This window comes from Zingiber officinale, chromosome 6B (genome assembly GCF_018446385.1).
Source record: "Zingiber officinale cultivar Zhangliang chromosome 6B, Zo_v1.1, whole genome shotgun sequence".
Lineage (NCBI taxonomy): Eukaryota > Viridiplantae > Streptophyta > Magnoliopsida > Zingiberales > Zingiberaceae > Zingiber > Zingiber officinale.
The window spans coordinates 136084825-136104633 of NC_055996.1; the positions used below are offsets into that span (position 1 = coordinate 136084825).

At 39.1% G+C, this 19809-nt stretch overlaps 2 protein-coding genes across 7 annotated transcripts; both read right to left on the reverse strand.

Annotated features, from left to right (window-relative positions):
- Nucleotides 1-450: 450 nt before the first annotated feature.
- Nucleotides 451-11596, reverse strand: LOC121989752 (katanin p80 WD40 repeat-containing subunit B1 homolog KTN80.2-like). 6 transcript variants are annotated; one of them, XM_042543972.1, is made up of 19 exons: nucleotides 11371-11596; nucleotides 11117-11244; nucleotides 10601-10731; nucleotides 9832-9949; nucleotides 9190-9416; nucleotides 9001-9103; nucleotides 8467-8537; nucleotides 6728-6802; nucleotides 6503-6646; nucleotides 6207-6396; nucleotides 5412-6104; nucleotides 5278-5334; nucleotides 5110-5192; nucleotides 3712-3864; nucleotides 2561-2635; nucleotides 2325-2437; nucleotides 2115-2231; nucleotides 1132-1200; nucleotides 451-1023 (listed from the first exon to the last, which is right to left on the reverse strand). In XM_042543972.1, exons 2-19 carry the CDS (start codon nucleotides 11142-11144, stop codon nucleotides 969-971), a joined length of 2502 nt encoding a protein of 833 aa, XP_042399906.1. In that variant the 5' UTR covers nucleotides 11145-11244; nucleotides 11371-11596; the 3' UTR covers nucleotides 451-968. The 6 variants fall into 6 exon arrangements, 5 of the variants coding, with proteins under 5 accessions (XP_042399906.1, XP_042399905.1, XP_042399902.1 ...); XM_042543971.1 differs by having other exon boundaries at nucleotides 451-820; nucleotides 11117-11240; nucleotides 11371-11594; XM_042543968.1 differs by having other exon boundaries at nucleotides 451-820; nucleotides 11371-11594.
- An 879-nt stretch (nucleotides 11597-12475) lies between these two features.
- LOC121991611 (ABC transporter G family member 9-like) lies at nucleotides 12476-14557 on the reverse strand. Its single transcript, XM_042545596.1, has 4 exons — nucleotides 14477-14557; nucleotides 13622-14411; nucleotides 13219-13550; nucleotides 12476-13134 (listed from the first exon to the last, which is right to left on the reverse strand). Exons 1-4 carry the CDS (start codon nucleotides 14555-14557, stop codon nucleotides 12478-12480), a joined length of 1860 nt encoding a protein of 619 aa, XP_042401530.1. The 3' UTR covers nucleotides 12476-12477.
- Nucleotides 14558-19809: the final 5252 nt, after the last annotated feature.

Below are 19809 nucleotides of genomic sequence, written 5' to 3' on the forward strand. Positions count from 1 at the left end.
AAATCTGAAATGCCCATCTCCATGACAACCCTAGCAGGGTCAACAAAAATCTGAAATATACACACTCAGAGACCGACCTCTAAAATATTCATCCCGAAAAGATAATCTGGTGCACAAAATTCCCACTATGCAGAATCTCAAAAAAGGATCCATTATACACAGTCTTACCCAACTTTTTTTTTGTAAGAGACTGTTTTTAGGATTCGAACCCGTGATCCTTTAGTCACAAAGTAACAATTTTATCGTTACGCCATGACTCCCCTTCAAAATATTCATCCCTAATGAGATTCAAATCCTAGTCCTCATACTTGTTTCAAATCCTAATCCTCAGGAAATCCTAATCCTCTTGTTCCTGAAGTGTTTTGCCACTGCACTACTCAATGGAAGCTACTCAATGCACTTCATGATTATAGTAAAAATATGATCTTGATGGTCTTTATATCTCTCATGTAGGTGGAAAAAAAACACAATATAATTCTCCTTATTCATTGTAAAATACAATATCACCTATCTTTACAAAGGTTTGCTGAGGCATAATATCTTGTAGAGAGTAGAACCAGCATGTCATGCCACTCTGGGGAAAATAGGCAAGAACAAATAACAAGACATTACCATATCGACGTACGATATATCGTGCGGAAATGACTAGAGTCGGCCATGCTCGACTCGAAGCATCCAGCATGAGGCGATGTTGCCTAGCAAAAAATCTTGATCATTAGACTATGAACAAGGAATTAAGGGCATCAGGTGTTAATTTGATCATGAGTTGTGTAAAACTAAGTTGAGTTCTCCAGCATGCTTTGCTAGTACCCCTCCTCTCCTGCACAAAGTAGGGAAAGTACTTATGTGAGAAGGAATGCCGATATAGAATGATGGAATAAATTCGGCGTTGCGCGAATCCAACAGAGTTCACAAATTTAACTGATTTGAGCTCGAATGTATTCTCTCATGTCTATCATGTTCAAGAGTTACAGCAACAAGTCGCCCCTATTATTAGCTAGCCAGAAAGGTAGGAAAAAGGATCTACAATAAAGTCATTTAAACTGGAGAAAACCAAAATCTGAAGCAATTTGTTGTAACTGAAGCTTTCATATCCAACTTTTTTCAACTACAATTGAAGGAGCTACATACCTAATTAATGGAGGAAGAAGTTGCTTTATCTTTTCCAAATAGTTGAAACAGTAGGTGCATCGCTCCCGCCTGCCACAAATCAAATATAAAAGCACTCGATTAATTTAAGATAAGAATCAACTATCTTCAACTAAGCAACTAAACAATGTGCAATAACTATTTTGTTCACTATGAATTTTTGTAGAATAAGTATTTCTATATTTGATTGTAAAAATGAACTCAGAATACTGGTTCTATGAAATTATGATTCCCTGTCAATAAGGAATAGCTTTTTCCTACTTTCCTAGAATAAGGAATAACTTGTTATTTGTTCAAATCTTCAAAGCTTACTTATTCTTTAATGAGAAAAGACAGTTCAGTTAGGGCAGACGGACCAACTGGGCTATAAATATTTCATACTCTATTCGATCCCAATTATTACAAACAAGAAAAGCAAACTGATCATCAGATTGAATGAACAAATTGAGCTCATCGGCTTGAGTAGGCCAAGCGGAGCAAGACAAACTGCCAATAAAGCAAACTAAGTGAACCAGATGGGCCAATCGAGTGCCAAGACAGTCAAACAAGTCAGTCAAAGCTGGTCAGACTGGGTGGGTAAAGTACACTGATGAGGCCAGTTGGGCAAGCTGATTGCATAGTCCAGGGTGGACGACCAGACCAAACGAGCATATGTTGGTTGGGCCTATTGAGTAGATGAGTCAAACAAGAACAAGCATCTCATGTGAATAGATGAATTTGAAAAATATTAATTTTATCATGGTAAAAGCCAATCCTTGTTTATTCCCTATCAAAGTCTTATAAATCAAACATAAGAATAATTATTCAATATCCATTCTATTCCATGAATAAAACTAAGAAATATTTATTCCTGTCCTATCCCTTGTCTATTTATTTACAAAGAGTGACTATTTCATTCCTTTCTACTTTATTCTGTGAATCAAACACAGCATAAGAGCACAACCAATAAATTCAAGTAAGGTTACCTCTGTTCTGCCTGAATATCAATCCCCACAGATGAAGATGCAGTTATTGTCGAAGTGATAACAGGTTTGAATGTCTTAACAAGTTCTAACAGCAGACTCAGGGTAACAATAATCTGCCTGAAAGATATTTAACATTAATCATTCCTTAACAGATCCTACTTTTCTACTTCTCTGATAATAGGGATTCATGTTGATAAGTGAGTTTTGTACCTTTCAACTTTGCTGCTAAGTAAACCAACAAAAAGAGGCAACAAGAGTGAAAACAGATCAAGGGTAAAAAGCTCAGTTTTCTCTTTGAGAATGTTGATCACATCAACCTGAACCTGCATTCAATTTAACAAATTATTAATCCAAAAAGACATGAATGAAAAGGAGGGGAAAAAAAATCCCCTTTTCTCCCTAGATATACAGTCAAGTCAGTTCCTGGCTTAAAAATCAAAACTTACAGAATAGTCAGGCAACTTGGTCACTGCACCTATCGCACCTTTAATGCCATTTTGTTCCCAAAAATGTCTTACCATCTGAAAATTGAGTTGTTAATGTTGCTATTAGGAAAACAGTGATTGGAACTAAAAAGTAAAACTACTTAAAATTTCAATAATTGTCAATAAAATATCTTATTGAAGACACAATCACATCACAACAAGGACGTTGCTGTTAGAGGCAAACACAAGGAAAATAAATAAGGTTTCACAAGCATGCATTCAGGGATTGAACTCCCATAGACTATTGATATAGAGGACAGCATTTCTCTACAAGAGTTCTCTTAGGTCTTACAAAAGATGTAATTTATTACTTTTGAAGTGTGCATTTAATCCAGAAAAGGCTCAACACTAATCAAACTTATTGGCGGAATAAAGAAAAAATACTGAGCTCAGAACACAAAAGTTTGAATGTATTGCTAGAGGTGAGGAACTAAAGTTTGTTTCATACTGCAATTTCCTGCATAACCAATTAGTAATTATGACTTACCCTAACCAACGGTAGTCTAGTTCAAAGCTATATAAAGCTTGTTACTCTACAGTGAAACAATTTACTAGTAGCCTTGTAATTCATTGAATAATTTTTCCAAATAAATGAAATGCCAAAGCAGTCTGTTCCTTCCAAAGTACATTCAGCTTTCTATGAATATATCTTACAGTTGGCCGTGTTTATTATAATGTCGACCCCTTTCCTATTAGATTAAGCTATTAGGAAACCAAGTCCTTTTTTAACACAATAATGAACATACAATGTCCAACTTCTGTTACTCAGTAAAAGCATGCTTTTGTGCATTCTTATTGAGGACCAGTAAAGGGGTACAAGACGCAATGAGTTTTACCAATCAACAAAATATGGTGGCATTTACTCTGAAATTGTCCAATAAACTGGTTAGGATAAGAATCCTAAGTTAATGGCATCGCATATTGAACACAGTAATTTTTCAAATAAATAATGCTACTTTAAAGTTAAATTTTTTGTTCACATCCTGTTCACTAATACTTTTCACAGGAGATAAGCTGTAACCTTTTGGATAATGAAATGAGCTTCCATAGTATGGATGGTATCTGGCAAAGGTCTTAACAGCAATTATAATCTCAAGAAGAAGAGAAAGTACCTGCAACTTTGTTAGGCGAGATTTCAAAGAATTTACAAATGCATCATGGTTGTGAATTAATGTCTCAGGACTGATATCAACTTCTACCACGGAGAAGTCCCTTTCAGAACTCTGACCCAATCCTCTCTGTTCATCCTGTATCAAAGCTCCTTTCTGTTCATGTAGCAGCATGGCTTAAGATGACTAATAATCGAGAAGCATTTCAACATAAACACATGAATATTTTGAGATGATCAATAATAGCTATACTTTTCTAACTGCAGCACCTCAATAAGGTGTAACATGCCAATACTTTAAAAACCCTATAAATACAGGTTTATATCTGAACATTACATCCATCTTGAACTGGAAAACTAATTTAAGAAAACCATAAATATTTTTCTTAGCACTCAGGCCATCATCTGGTGAAATGTAAAATTGGCATGTACTTAGTGGGAACATAATAAAGTCTCCAGATATCATTTTTCCAAAAACAAAATGTCTCCAGATAGCACATGAGACTGTCTAAATTAAAGACAAGTGCATGGCTTGACAATGTTTCGGTTGCAACCAAAACAACAGGACACTTAGATGATCAGAATCAATTTGTGATTCACTAGGACTTGGCCAAATGGGACAAATCTAGATCAGTTAAAGAAAAATTGAGAAATAAAAAATAAAAGGCAATATATAAAGATAAACCACAGAAAGTAACTCAGATTACCAAAAGTAGACATTTTGGATCCAAATTTGTTCTCTGTTTGATTTACAAAACATAATTTAAAAGACAAAATGCAAGAATAAACAGAATAATTCCTCCTCCTCGTTTTACATGAAAAATAAGTCATTGAATATGAAACTAGATTTGGTGAAAGCAATATCGTCGCACAAGAAGTTGTGTGAAAATATAAAGCAACTTAAAGGGGAAATCAATTCAATTAAGTTTGAGCTTGCAATGAAGGTAAGAGGAACTTAGTCCTCAGATCATAAAAAATGTTGCCCTAATGATACACAATGGGAAGTCTCAAACCAATCAACCAAGAAATTCTTAGACGCATGCTTTTAATATTGCAAAGAGAAACTGTATTTGTATCCCTACCCTAGATCACTAACGAATAATTTATCCAACCAACCAAGAAATTTTTGGAAATATGGATTTATTTCTATTATGTTATCCAATCTGATTGCTTGTGATCACCAAATTGTAGTTTTCAAGTGTGCGGCCAATTGCTTGTATTGGGTGGCGAGGAGGATAAATGGAAACACTTGATATGGATAAAGATTAATAGATCTGGTAACAATATAATTAGTCTGTTGATATTCTAAATCCATCAGGAAAACTATATAGAAACAACATATGAATGGCATCCCAATTTGAGTTACAGGCTGTCAGATATAGAAAGTGGACTAAATACTCACTATTGCGACATTCCCACTGCTAGATTTTTCTCTTCTCTCCCAGCATTCCACTAGAGTCCGTGTCTTTCCAAGTTGCACAGCAACTACAAAAATGAACAAAACACCAATGTTTGCAAACAAACTTAATCGACTATAGCTTGAGACATGTAATGGTTTTAGTAATATTACCTCCTCTCACATATTTCACTGACGTTGCGTCACTGCTAGAGCATGACAACTCATCACCTGAAAGAAAGAAGCAACAGAAAGAATCAGCAGGGAAAAGTATTGCTCTCCTTATTAACCAGGAGAAATAAACATACCATTGTCAATCTGAGATTGTAAATGCTGCCCTAGTGATATTACTCTTTCAAAATCTTCAGCAATATCTCTGGTTTTGTCAGGTTCTCTTTTATCAGATTCTGAAGCAACTTGGCTCCCAGGAACACCAAAGGACAAGCTTGAATTAACATCTAGATCACTTCTCTCACCCATACTCACAGATGCTTTCTCTACCAGTTGGCCTTTGCTAACGCTGGCAGCAAATGATGGCTTATGCTTATGAGTAGGTCTGTTCAATCTTAAACCATGGGAAATTGTCTCAGAGGTGGTGTTCACTACTCTGAAACTGTCCAGATCTTGGTTGTCTCTAGGTACAACAACAGGCATGGCCATTGGAGATTGTGTTCCTAAAGATGCTTGCAGCAATGGGCGTCGCTTTGTATTTGACAAACTAATTGCTTTTGAAGTACTAGAATTCAAACCAGAACGCTTGGGAGGCAAACTTTGTGAGCTTCTATTTGTGGAAGTAAGAGAACCTCGTATAACTTTCACAGATGTGGGTGTGGCAGCAATGCTGATGGATGCTTCTGTAGGCATCCTAGAATCAATCTTTTGTGGTTCAGTATTGCCACCAGAGGAGGTTTTATTCCCAACTCTGTGCAAGATCACTGATGGGCTATTGGATTCATACTCTGAATTAGATTCAGGCATGATACTAGGCACAAAGTCATCAGCTGTTTTAAATCATCAAGAAAGTATAAATAATATAACCTGATACTTGCTCTTCCAGCAAGGAAGATTGAGATCATACGTTAATAATGAATCTATTTGCTTACAAGTTAAGAATGCTCCTCCTTGGGACTCCTTAGTTTTAACTCCAGTTTCCAGACACTCAGAAGTAGGTATTATATTAGGTATCATACTGATATCAGTTGATTTCATGGAATGAATTTCTCCATGAATATAAGTAGGCTCAACAGCCACATTTACTTTGGGAACCACTCCAAGAGCATATGGAGCAATGAGCTGAAACAAAAAAGATAAGTACTTTATCAAATTTTTTTGAGAATGGATTGCTTTATCAAACTAATCTAGTGTTTATCTGGGCATTGTATCATAATATAATAGTTACTGATATATCAGCTAGCCAAAGTCCAATGCGATTTTCATGGTGAGAGCATCCCAAAAGTTTTCCTTCATAAACACTGAGATCAGCCAAAGTCGTCCACCCCATATCAACAGCATCATGGCATCTTATTGGCTCCCAAGAGAAAACCTAGTAATTGCATTTTACATCAGATGAGCAGTGGCAGATTTACTGTTTTATATAAAGCACTAATTTCAACAAAAGAGCTACCTTTAAAGTCGCATCCAACCCACAGAAGAGGGTTTTTCCATCAGGATGAAAGATCATTGAGCATACCCCAGTAGCCTGAGAAATGAAAAAAAGAAACAAATATCCATAACTGAAACTAGTACTTAGTAACTGGAATATTTAAGGTAGGTTTCTGGTATTGGTATATTTTTAAAGTACCAGTATGTGTATAAATTATATAAAGCAGTCTAACACAATCAGCAATGTGACATGCGCCCCTTTTCCAAAACTTTAATACTTTATTTCCAACAGTTTCATCTGTCTTTTTTTTCTATTCAAAACATAAAAGAAGAGTGCAGATGAGCAAAAGTGTTATCTCTCCCACTACACTTTCTTCCTTTTTATGATCCTCACAGGAAAAAAAAGGTGTTATGTAAAAAAAGGATGAATTACTTTAGTTCTTGAGAAACTTCCAAAATGTTAACTTCTCATGTTTTCTTTTTCATTTTTTTTTCCTACAAAGAAAAGTGAGGAGATGAATGTGCTCCAACCCATTTAAAAACAAAGGAAGGAGAACAAGGATAGTATACTACATAAATACTATCCTCTCTAATGTGAGAACAAGACCTACCAAATAACACCTGAATTTATTTTCACACGGGAGGTTGTGGTGTAATGAGAGACTTTATTGGCTTAGATGAGTGAACTATGATTAACTTGAGATTAAGCATTTGGCATCTAAGTAGTTATGTAATTGATATCAGAATGAACCCAACACTAGGCATAACCCTCTTTTGGATTCCTGGAATAACTCTCAAAAATATTTTCCCCATATGAAGTATTTTAGGAGTATTTGTGTATGACAAAAGTACATTGACACTCACATGCTGTAGTTTAGAGACACTTAAGAGTTATGAGCTGGTTTTAAGTGAAGAAGCATTGAAAGGAAATATTCACAATTTTTTAATGTGCAGCTCAAGCCTCTGTGTAAAGGTAATTTGTTGCCAGGAAACTTGCTAAAAGAAGAAATTGCACTCAATAGGCATATACGCAGTAGCTCCCTACTAGCTGATTGAGTACACTGAGTACATCATTGTTTTACCTTCCTATAATTTCATCTACATCTAGGTAATACCACCCGTCAAACTTTTCCTAGAAATTGCATATGCATTTTATGAGTCTGGGATGTCAAAACAAAAATGAGATCAAACATTTAAGGTACATTTTTAGTTGCTTTTTCTTCAGTCTAGTTTGCTGTTAGATGACAAAAAAGACAATCCAAGCATCTAGAAGAACTTTGGTTCAACCACCAGACTCAACCATGTAAATTCTTTGCACGGTCTGCTTCTAATCATCCATGCTGGTTAAGGAACTTGGAGTAGGAAAGTGAATTCAATGACAAAACATAGCGAAAACTGCCTCATGACTAACAGAGCTGCAATGAAGTTTCAGTCTTTACTTAAATTGTCCAGAATAAGAATGGAAGGCAGGGGTGGTTCTGCAGCTCTTTTGCAGTTCTACAGATGTGAACTGCACATGGATAGGGCAGTTCAGCAGCTCATGGAAGCATACTGAAAAGAATTTTCCCTCCAGTATCTCCTATAAGTGGCAAAATCTATCCAGTTATGGAATTTTGAGATCATCACTAAAGCTGAAAAATACAAATTCTGCTTTAAAATGCAATTCACCAAAAGTCAAGACAGACCTTAAAATTAAAAATTGCAAGTCAAATGGGAATTGTGCCTTAAGTTTAGATAGGAAACACTTGGCAATTTATATACCTCAGGCCCTGCAGAGCCTATTAATTCAAAAGTCTCTAGATCCCAGAATTTCACAGTTTGATCAGCAGATCCTGGAAGTCATTTTGCATTAAATTCATTAGAAGTATATTATACAGAATGAGAACCTCACACCACATAAACACAGAAACTTAACAGAAGACAAACTCGAAAAAAACATGTTGCAATGTGTGCTCACATATTTCCTTTGCTGGAAAACGTTCTTGTTCAGACAATTTACCTTTAGTTTTAAAATGCTAAGACCCAGTTCTTATGATAAAATGTAAAGGTTTCCACCCATTTTCAGATTTATGTGTAAACATCTATTGCAGTAACTCGTATGCCAAAGCTCAGAATAATCAAAAGAATAGTTTGAAGTTGAAAATAGGTATAGGAAGTTTAAGGCCTATAAAATCCAGAAGTTTGCTTCAAATAGAATTAGTCTATAATAATATTTGTTGGTTAAGGTCAAAACCTAGCCATAATTCAAACTATGGAAATTAAGGAACAAACTACAAACAAAAATGAAGAACACACCTGTTGCAAGTAGAAACTCATGAGGATGGAAATCAATACACCTAATTGGCCCAATATGGAACTTAAAATCATGCAGAAGCTTTCCTGCTGTTAAATCCCACAGCTGTTAGAAACAAAAACCGTTTTAGCTGCTCAGGGCTTAAAGAAAGAACCAAAAGTCTTCCATGCAGTGCCAATATCCACAATTACCTTCACCATGTTATCTGCTCCTCCTGTGACAACCCACCGTCCATCTGGTGTAAATCTAATTTTTGAAATTCCCCCAGTGTGGCCCTTGTAGGTATGAATGCATCCCTTCTTTCTAATATCCCATATCCTAAGATCAGTGTCCAAAGAACCAGAAGCAAAGAATTCGCCAAATGGATGGAATTCAACAGAGGTGCAATTTGATCTGTGCCCAGTAAGTGTCCGAACAACTACACTTTGACACCAAGAGACAAATCAGAAAGGTTTAAATACAATCTGCAAAACAATGACTGATGTATTTGAAGTCAACCAGTGCTTACATGCAGCAAACAACTGGGATTTGCATTGATAACCATTGATCGCATCACTTGATTTTTACATTAGAATCACACAATTCATGATTTGTATTATATCATATATTACATTTAATTTTTGTCAATCAGAACAAGATAATTTTAAATGAATTTCTGGAGATCAGAATAATGTTTGCTAGAAAATAAAAGGGAAATTATCTTCAGTTGGATTTAGTAGCATTGTACTTGGGACTGACCCAAGTTCTTTTTCCATTTTTCCTGTTAGTAAAGTCAATTTTCAATGGAAGTAGACTCAAGATTGTGGCAGATAAACTGGGTTAACATCACTTACTCTTTGCCTCTTCCAGATCCCAAAGTTTAATTATGCCATTTGATGATCCTCCAAGAACCAAGACCTCTGCTGAATCAAACGCCACTGACTCTACAGAACTCATATGACCTGATAAACTCTGCAGATAATCAAAGAGGTTTCTAAGTAAAAAATTGTTCATATTAGAATGAACTGTTAGACAAAATGAAGGTAAAACAATAGTTGCTTGCATGTCCAGTTTTTCATTTTACTTAGCATGCAGTGAAAAGGAGTGATAACAGTTTGAAGACCTTATTTTAAACTAACATTGTATGCAAGCAAACCCAGATTGGCTGGCTCAATCAGTTTGGCTAGTTTTCCAATCCAGTCAGATTGAAGGCCAAGATCCAGAAAAGTCAAGAGTTTGTCGAATTACATGAAAACCAAGGTGAACCATATTGGTTGACCTAGCTTAGTTTTAAAGAAATAACTTGTAATCAATCCAACTGAACCAGTATGGCCAATGAAACTCAAGTCCTGGCTCCTTGAACATTTAAAGAGGTTGCTTAGAGATAAGTTATTTATTTGGATTCATGCTAGTGAACACAGAGGCTTTTGAGTGGTAAGAGGGCCATTTTCATGTGAAATCACCCTTATCAGTCAGACACTCAGACATATAATAAAAAAGAACCATCTTGTGAAAGAGACTTAATTGAATATCCATTATTTTGGAGCTTGGACTAGGAAATGTATTACAGGAAGTAATATAATTATGAACACATAGGAAGAAAAAGAGAAGGATGGTACTTACCAATACAGGATTTGGTCGACCAATTGCCCATAGATTAACTTTGCGATCTTCACCACCCGTAATAAAATTTCTGTTCGATTTCTTCCCAATCGACACGCACTTCACATCAGAAGCATGGGCTACAAATTCCTCTAGTTACCAAAGGTCAAGGAAAATCCAAAAGAAGCAAAATTATGGTTCAATATGCTTTTGAATCATCCTTTTTCCCTTAAGAAACAGTGAGTGAGCACGCAAAGTTGTTTTTTTTCAGCTTAGTTCTTCGAACGGATGCTTGCAAATGAGGCAGATGAACTTCGAAAAAAAAGTCAAATACTATCGCAACTTCCATAAAGCAAAAAAAATTTAGGATCGGGTCTCAAACAATCAATTTCGGAACATACAAGTGAGAAATCCTAACTTCAAACCACAAATTCCAGTCTGCGACCATTTTTATGGCAAAAATAATTCGCGCGTGACGAAGAAGATGCGTGCAATCCAAATATTTTCGAATTCGAAGTAAGAAGAAAAGAAGGATACGCAGCTTGTAGCCGCGATTTAACGCCATCCCTTTCTCCAGATCTTTCGGCCAGCTCGATCTGAAGCCTCGAGACGCAGCGCGACGAGAATCGAGCTCAATTTCGGAACATACAAGTGAGAAATCCTAACTTCAAACCACAAATTCCAGTCTGTGAACATTTATATGGCAAAGAGAATTCGCGCGTGACGAAGAAGATGCGTGCAATCCAAAGTTTTTTAGAATTCGAAGTAAGAAGAAAAGAAGGATACGCAACTTGTAGCCGCGATTCAACGACATCCCTTTCTCCAGATGTCTCGGCCAGCTCGATCTGAAGCCTCGAGACGCAGCGCGACGAGTATCGAGCTCAACCTACAGAAAGTAGAACTGCGGAAGAGAGGAGGAGGAGGAGGAGGAGGAAGAAGAAGAAGAGGTCGGTGGGCAAAGCAAGCACACCGCTGCTTCCTCATTTCCTTCCCCCTTCTTTACTTTTATTTCCCTAACTTGTCCGGATCTCGTGTGAGCGTTGTTGACGAAGGGCGTCTTCGAATTCCATCTTCCTACTGACACGCGGTCCGACTGTCGGCCAAGAGACGAGAGACTGAACTCCGAACGACTTCTACATCACCTGGTTCAATCGAGGCAGCAAACATGATTCCTCATTCCATTACCTGTCTTGTAATGTCGGCCCCACTTTATATTGAGTTTCCACTCGTCAAAAGGGACCTTTGTATAAGATGATAACGCACCGAATGTTAATCGAGCGCACACGTCAGTAATCGGATACGTGACGAGTTCTGTTGGAAAAGATGAAGCGTACTGAGCTGTCACTTTAAGGCGGTCCCACCCATTTTGAAAAGGGTTAGATTACGTGGGCTTATCGAAGAGCGAAGCGGGATACGGGACGAGTTCAAACAACGTGCTGATGGTTTTAATCGTTCTAAATTTTAATATACCATATCAATAGTATAAAATTTCATTTAAATATCTTCAATAATTAAAATTCTAAATAAATTTTTTTACTATCAAATTTATAACATGAATTAGACTTTATATATATATATATATATATATATTATATCAAATTTGAGATAAAAGAACATATTTATATTTTTATTACTATTCTTAAATTATAAATCTTAAACCACATCTCTATAATAATTTAGGACTTTTTATTCAATTTTTTTAATTTTACAAATCTCTCATAGATCTTACATTGAAGATGTCTTAATATGATTCAATAGTCCACGATTAAGCTTTAAAATGGAAATTATATTATGTGATTATCGAAGTTTAGCAAGAGCATGGGAATGTTTAATCCTACACAACAGGTGTGATAGATTATTTATACTAAAATGATCGGAATAAAATATCGTCACGCAGTTCATTTCTTTCCGGGGCCAATCCGCATGAGCGCCACATACGCAACCAGCCTGTAGAATACGAGCAAGGCGAACATGACGATGACGGCCAGCCACGCGTCGCGGAGCCCGACCACCTTCACCGACGGGATGTCGTCGACCAGGCACCGCGTCTCCTGGCCGCAGTCATAGGTCTCGTGCGGGCTGTACTGGGACAGCAGCTGCAGCCTGAAACTGTAGAAGTTGAAGGAGATGTACTTGACCCACGAGATGAAAGAGGGCATGTTCTGGACGAAGAATCCTCCGGCGAGCATGAAGATGAGCATGAAGATGGAGCAGAGCGTGCTGGCTTTCTTGAGGTCCATGAGGACGGCGCCGATGGCAAGGCCGACGCCCTGCGCCACAAGGACGGTGACGAGGATGGACGAGAGTAGAATGAAGAAGTTGCCGGCTTCGGACTTGAGGCCGCACATCCAGTAGATGATCAACACGAAGCAGGTGGGGAGGATGAGCTCCATCGGAAGGTCGCCGGCCGTTAGAGCCATGAAGTAGGAGGAGAGGCGGTACATGCCGGAAGACCGCTCCTTGGTTAGAATGGTGCGCTCCATGGGGAAGGTGTAGATGCCCTCGAAGGCAGGGTACATCCCCCAGAATGAATTGACGAAGTAAAGAAGCCCAACCTAATGATCGAAGTCTCAGTGCTTTGCATGGCTTGCTGATCAATGAAAGTAAACGCGATTAATTATATATAAAGTTAGATGTACCTGATCTGTAACTTTATCGGAGGATTTGAACCACAGTATTCCGACGATAATGGCCACCACGAAGATCTGAATCAGATGCCTCGGGGAGAAAGCCTCGTGCCTTCTTTCCTTCAAGCTCCTGCGCAATAGAATTTCGAACTGTTCCCACCAACTGGTGCTCCATTCCTGCTTCATCTTCTTCGTCGACAGCTCACTGCCCTGCTCCTTGAATTGCTTGCTCAGGGTCGTGAGTTCCTCGCTCACCAGAGGATGCAGGTGTACTCTGTAAGCTTCCACCAGCACTTGTTTAGTTGCTGCTTTCTCTTCCAATGTCTCTTCGTTTGCAGATACACCTGGTAATTTGATATATATGCTATTGAGTGTGAGTGAGTTTTTTGGGGGCGATCAGAGATGAAGATCTTACCGTTAGCAAGGTCGAGCAGGAAGTCTGAAGGATTCATGGCGATCTCCGGCGTGTAGTCGATTCTGTTGAAGTAGTCCAAAGCGTCGGAGCCTTTGCCGAAGTAGACGGGATTGCCGTCGGACAGGAGCAAGACCTTGTGGAACATGTAGAAGAGGCGGCTGGAGGGCTGGTGGATGGTCATGGCGACGGTGCGGCCGCCCGTCTGCGTGAGTTTCCACAGGAGGGAGACGATCCTGGCGGCAATCGTGGAGTCGAGGCCAGAGGTCGGCTCGTCGAGCAGGAGCAAGCTGGGGTTGATGAGCATCTCCTGCCCGATGCTGACGCGCTTGCGCTCGCCGCCGGAGATGCCGCGCACGAGGACGCTGCCGATCATGTTGTTGCGGCACACGGTGAGGCCGAGCTGGTCGAGGACGGCCTCGGCCTGCGCGGCCTTCTCCTTGCGGGAGAGCGTGCTGGGGAGGCGGAGGAGGGCGGTGTAGTAGAGGGTCTCCATCACCGTGAGGTGGGCATAGAGGACATCATCCTGGGTGACGAAGCCGAGGGTGCGCTTGAGCGGGCTGGAGAAGGGCCTGCCGTTGTAGGTGATGCTTCCGGTGAGGCGGCTGGTGGGCGCCACCCGCCCGCCGAGGAGCGTCAGCAGCGTCGTCTTCCCGCTGCCGGAGGGGCCAAGCATTGCCAGCAGCTCCCCAGGCTGAACGCACCCGGAGACGCCCTTCAGGATCACCTTCTCCCCACGCTTCACCTTCACTTTGTACACCACATCCTGCCACTGCACCACCAAAACCAGCAATTATCATTCAAAAAAACAATTATCTGATCGAAAAAACACTATTTGAAGTTTTGAACACTGCGCACACTGAGAGTGACCGGAAGCTTAACACCGGAGAAGATCGAATTAGCTGCGTCGCCGCTCTGGTTCGCCATCTCCACTGCCATCGTCTCAATTCCCAAGTACTCTTCCTGGGAAGGCAGTCAGCCTTCTTATAAGGATGAGCATGACATGAAAGCTTTACGAATTGAGATCGACGCTTCCTTCCAAAACTCGTTGCAGATTTAGTGCCTCAATATGGAAGATAATGCTTCTATGAGAAAGCAGAATCGAGCAAGGGATATCCATGGATTGGGGATTTGGGAGATGCCCTGCTTGCCATTTGCAGGATCTCCAATTAAATCCTTGGTGAATTTGGGCATTTATTCCAGCAAAAGAAGGATGAACATGGAAGGCTTAAGCCTCGTCTGGATGCACAAAGCCTATTTTGGCAAGAAATCTATTGTTCCTGCATGGGTTTAAGTAATTTTAATATGAGCTATAAAATAATATTTTGTTAATTAAATGAATAAAAACCTCTTTTCTTGTTTGTCTTCGATACTTTTCTCTCTCGGTTAACGGCTTTTTTCTCTCCCTTCAGCTTCTCTCCCCCTCCTTCCCCTGGAGTAAACAGGGACTTGGGAAAGGAAGACCCGGTTGCCGAGCACGGCGGTGGCCGGGCCTGCGGGAGGCGTTGGACTCGTGGGTGGCTGGAGAAGGCGCTGCTGCTGGGGCGGGCGTTGTTCAGGGGCATGTACTCCCTCAACGCCGTCTCCGGCCACCACGTCAGCTTCGGCCCGACGGCACCCATCCTCGCCAAGCGCTTCTACGGGAACTCGGGAAGTCAGTCCGGCTATTTTCAGTAGGGTCAAAAAAAAGTGTGATCGGGAGCTTGGCTGATTTCGTCCTTCGCTGGGCCTCTTCTCTTGGGCAAAGAGCTTGGCTAGATCATGTGCCCAGTATATCTGATCAGGCCACATGTCCGATCGATTGGAGGACTTGGTCGGGCTACCTAATATTTGGCTTCGAGCTCCATCAATATTTAGGAGATCAGGGCTTAGGATCCGATTAGTTAGAGGGTTCGATCGGGCAATCTCTCCATCTCCATCTGAATAATGATAAAGCTTAACTCCGAATGTTGACCATCTCTTGATTTTAATCATCACATCAACCAATACCCTGAACTTTAACCCGTCTCAAGGGGACTCCCTTAACTCTAAACCCTAAATCTGTCTCAAGAGGACCCCCTTAACTATCGTATCACAAATCCCCCCCTTAAGTTTAGTCGAAGAATACTGTACTAAACTCTGGTGTTGTTTGTGTTATGATGTATACTAAAAACCTAGCTTTTTGTATGAACATTTATTTTGAAATGAGGATCGCATTGGTCAAATGTCTACATTTAGTTAAATGCAGTTGTCCATTTAATTTATATTGTAGATAACATGGTGTGTGGTATCACACAGAAGATCATGTTATCAGTTCCTTATAAATTATAAATAGTAGCTCACGACCGAGATAGATAGGGACAAACCATTGGAACGATTATAGTGTAATTTAGTATTAGTTTATCTTGACTATAAAATTACACTAGTATATTATGTGTGTATTGAGCAGGACCATTTGCGGTTGTTCTTTTTATACTGACTCCATAAAATAACAAAACCTCTATTATTATGGATGTGTATACTCTAAATCCCGATATAATAACAAACACATATACTTAGTATTTATTTCTTTAATTTATCAAAGGGTGAGATTTATTCAGTTAAATCACTAGGCATGATAAGTTGAGAAATAATATTATTTATATGGTGTGTTGTTGATTATAAAAGGAAATTGTGTCCTAGTAAACTAGGTTGATGATGTCCCCTTAGGAGCTCATAAGGATTATCATGTAAACTCTGCAGGTGGATTTAGTCCGACATGATAATAAGGTTGAGTGGTACTACTCTTGGAGCTAGATGTTAATTAAGTGAATTGTTAGTAACTTATTTAATTAACGGACATTCGATATCTTAAACACAGGGAGATTAACACACTCATGATAAGAATGAGCTCATATTGTAATATGAGATTAGTGTGGTAGTTCAATAATAACTCTTTAGTGGTATGAGTTATTATTGATGAACTTGAGTTGGGTGTTCGGGTCGAACACAGGAAGCTCAAGTCCATCAGGAGGCCAAAACCAATTCCTCCTCTTAGTCCCTATTGTAGCCTCTATAAAGTCTCGCATTCACCCATTTTGATTTTGCTTCTTACCCAAGAAAGGGGTCGGTCACATCCTTGCTTGGTGCCCAAGCAAGGGGCCGGCCAAGCCAGCTTCCTACCCAAGAAAGGGGTCGGCCAAGCATTGCTTGGTGCCCAAGCAAGGGGACGACCAAACCAAAAGAAAAGAAAAGAAAAAAAAAGGAGATTTTTTCTCAACGGAATTAGAGATTTTTCTAAAAAGAATTACGTTGATTCTTTCTTAGAATTTTTCTAAAAAGAATTATATTAATTTATTCCTAAGAATTTTTTCTAAAAAGAATTATGTTAATTTTTTCCTAGATATTTTTCTAAAAAGAATTATGTTGATTATTTCTGAGAAATTTTCTAAAAAGAATCATACCAATTCTTTCTTAAGAAATTTTTCTCAAAAGAATTATGTTAATTTTTTTCTAGAGATTTTTTTATAAACAAAAATCTATTACTTTTTCTCCTTTTTTACCTAGGGCAAAGGGTTATAAAATGAGAGGAGATTGTGCCACAAAAATCAACAATTCAATTAAGAATTGATAAATTCCTCTCCTTTCCCTTAAGGTCAGCACCCCATCCTTTTCTTCTTCCCTTTCTTCCCTCTAAGGTCGGCGTCCCACTTCCCTTTCTTCTTCCCTTTCTTCCCTCTAGGGCCGGCGCCCCATCTTCTCTTGGTGGTCGGAGCTTGGAGGAAAAGAAAACGAAGAGACGAAGCACCTTGGTGGCCGGCGGTTTAGAGGAGGAGAAGAAGGAGGCACCCCTTTTCTTTGCATCCTTTGGTGGTAGGCGGCTTGGAAACAAAAAGGGTTCGGGTGTTTTTGTCTTGGTAGATCATCGCCCACACGACATTCAAGAAGAGGAGAGGAATACGGTAGAAGATCAAGAGATTTTTGTCTACAAAGAAAGGTATAACTAGTTATTTATTCCGCAGCACAACTAGTTTTATTTTCTTTGTATGGATTTTGAAATACCAACACAAGAGGCTAGTGATTTCGTGTTTTCATTTTTGTGCTTCAATTTTATGTTTCAATCTTGTGCTTTGATTGAGGTATCTGTAGTTAAACCTAAGGTTACTGTGAGAAGTTTAAATATTCAATTTATTTGAAAGGCTTTGTCTAGGAAGTGGTGGATGATCTCATAACCAAGAAGGCCTAGTGCCTCGCCAACGACCTGGAAGTCAATCCTTGAAATAAATATTTAATCAACTTCTGTAATATGATTTAACTTATGAAGAACACAAGGGTTGAACTTGGAGTAAAAATATTAAATTTCGTTTCCAATCCAAGTTTAACTTTGAAGAATGAACTTAGAGTAAAAATGTTAAGTTTCATTTTCAATCCAAGTTTAACTTCTGAAGAGTACATGGGTTGCTAGGAAAAGTTCTGTGCTTGTACAAATTTTTGTACAGGGGAAACAGAACGGTATTCCGAGTAGCACCCAACAGTTTGTGCTTCTTGTTCTCCAATTGGGCATTCATTTGCTTTGAAAGGATGTTATACTTAGTCGTCAGTGTTTCTAAGTCCCCCTATTTCGCCGACCGGACAGCCATATTTTGTACTGTCGTTCGTCTTAAACTGATGAAATACTTAGCTACTATTGCTTCATGTGTCCTTTGTCTCCTGACCGGACGATCATTTTTTAAACTGTCGCTTGGACAAGGTGACATCACCCTAGCTTCTTGGAAATCGAGCAAATCACTTATCATTAATACAAAGCATGATGAGCATGATTTTTTATCATAAATCTACCCATTGCTTCCCATCTCCCATTGATGCAGCCTTTGTCTTGTTGACACATGTTGTACGTCTGCACAGACGAGGCAACTGCTAGGATTTGTTGTGACTACCGATGATTTAAATTTAATGCTCTAGATTAACCATCTCTCCTCCATCTTTTTGATCGAATGGCTGTAAACAACCATCCTTAGGGTTTTTATATTGCATATTTTGACACCACTGTATCACTTACGTGTTTCTCCCTTCGTCTTCTCCTTTCTTGCTTCCTGTTCATTGTCGTCAACGATTAGTGTCTAGTAAGTCTCATTTTTCTTCTTTTTTAGATCTTCTTCGTCCTCTTTTCATGGCCTCCTCCCTTGCTCCTCCTACTATTCCCGAGCTCTGGTATACCTCCACCTCCTCATATTTCAGCAGTGATGAGGTACACCACACCAAATGCGGCTTACTTATTGGATTTCTCGTGACTACCATCACGTTATCCCCTCTGTTTATTACCGCCCTCATACTCCTTCGACCGACTTTATCATTTTCTTCAAAATCAACTTTATGTCGGCTTTTGCTTCCCTTTACATCCCTTTTTCTCTAAAGTTTGTGCCTATTTTCATATTTCTTTGCAACAACTAGCGCCTAACTATTAGGTTATTTTGCGGAGTTGTTATACAATTCCGCTTGTACATAATTTTTCTATATCCCGCGTCTTTCACTATTTTTATTATTCAAAAAAGCCCGAGCCAAGCGTATTCCTCTTTCAAGCTCGAGTGGGAGCTGTATTTTTTGATAAGATGTCCTCATCCACCAAGGGCTGGAAGTCTCATTACTTTTACCTCTAACTATCCCATCCAATAACATTCCCAACTGGATGACAAATGGAATTGTCCAACCCAGCTGAGTTAGGCAAACATTGATGGGAGCCGGTCTACGTCGAAGGTTGTGCTCAACTGATTAACTTAAAATATCACATTCACAAGCTATTACTCGAGGGCGTATTGTATATGTTTGGGCTGAGTCTCATCCGCGCTCGGCTACCCAACTCTTTTGGTGAGAAATTCTTTCCTCTGCTTTTGTTGGATCTAATTGATGTTATTTTCTATTTTGCAGCTAAAACAATGTGGAAAGTCTTACTGAGTGACTCCATCAAATTAACTGATGTCGAGGTTGAAGCTTGAGGGGAAGTCGAGCTAGAGAGCCACGGGCTAACGTCGATCGACCCATCTGAAGAACCGATAGGTGAAGAGGGGGCAAGTTAAATTGTAGGTCCCGGTGTAGCTTGTAAGAGGAGAGTGAATTACTTGCAAAAATATAAATAACCCTTTTCTCATCTTTCAACTTAATTGGATAGCACAATTAAAATAAAACATAAATAAACTGAATAACCAAAGAAAGTAAGATGACTATTTACTTGGTTA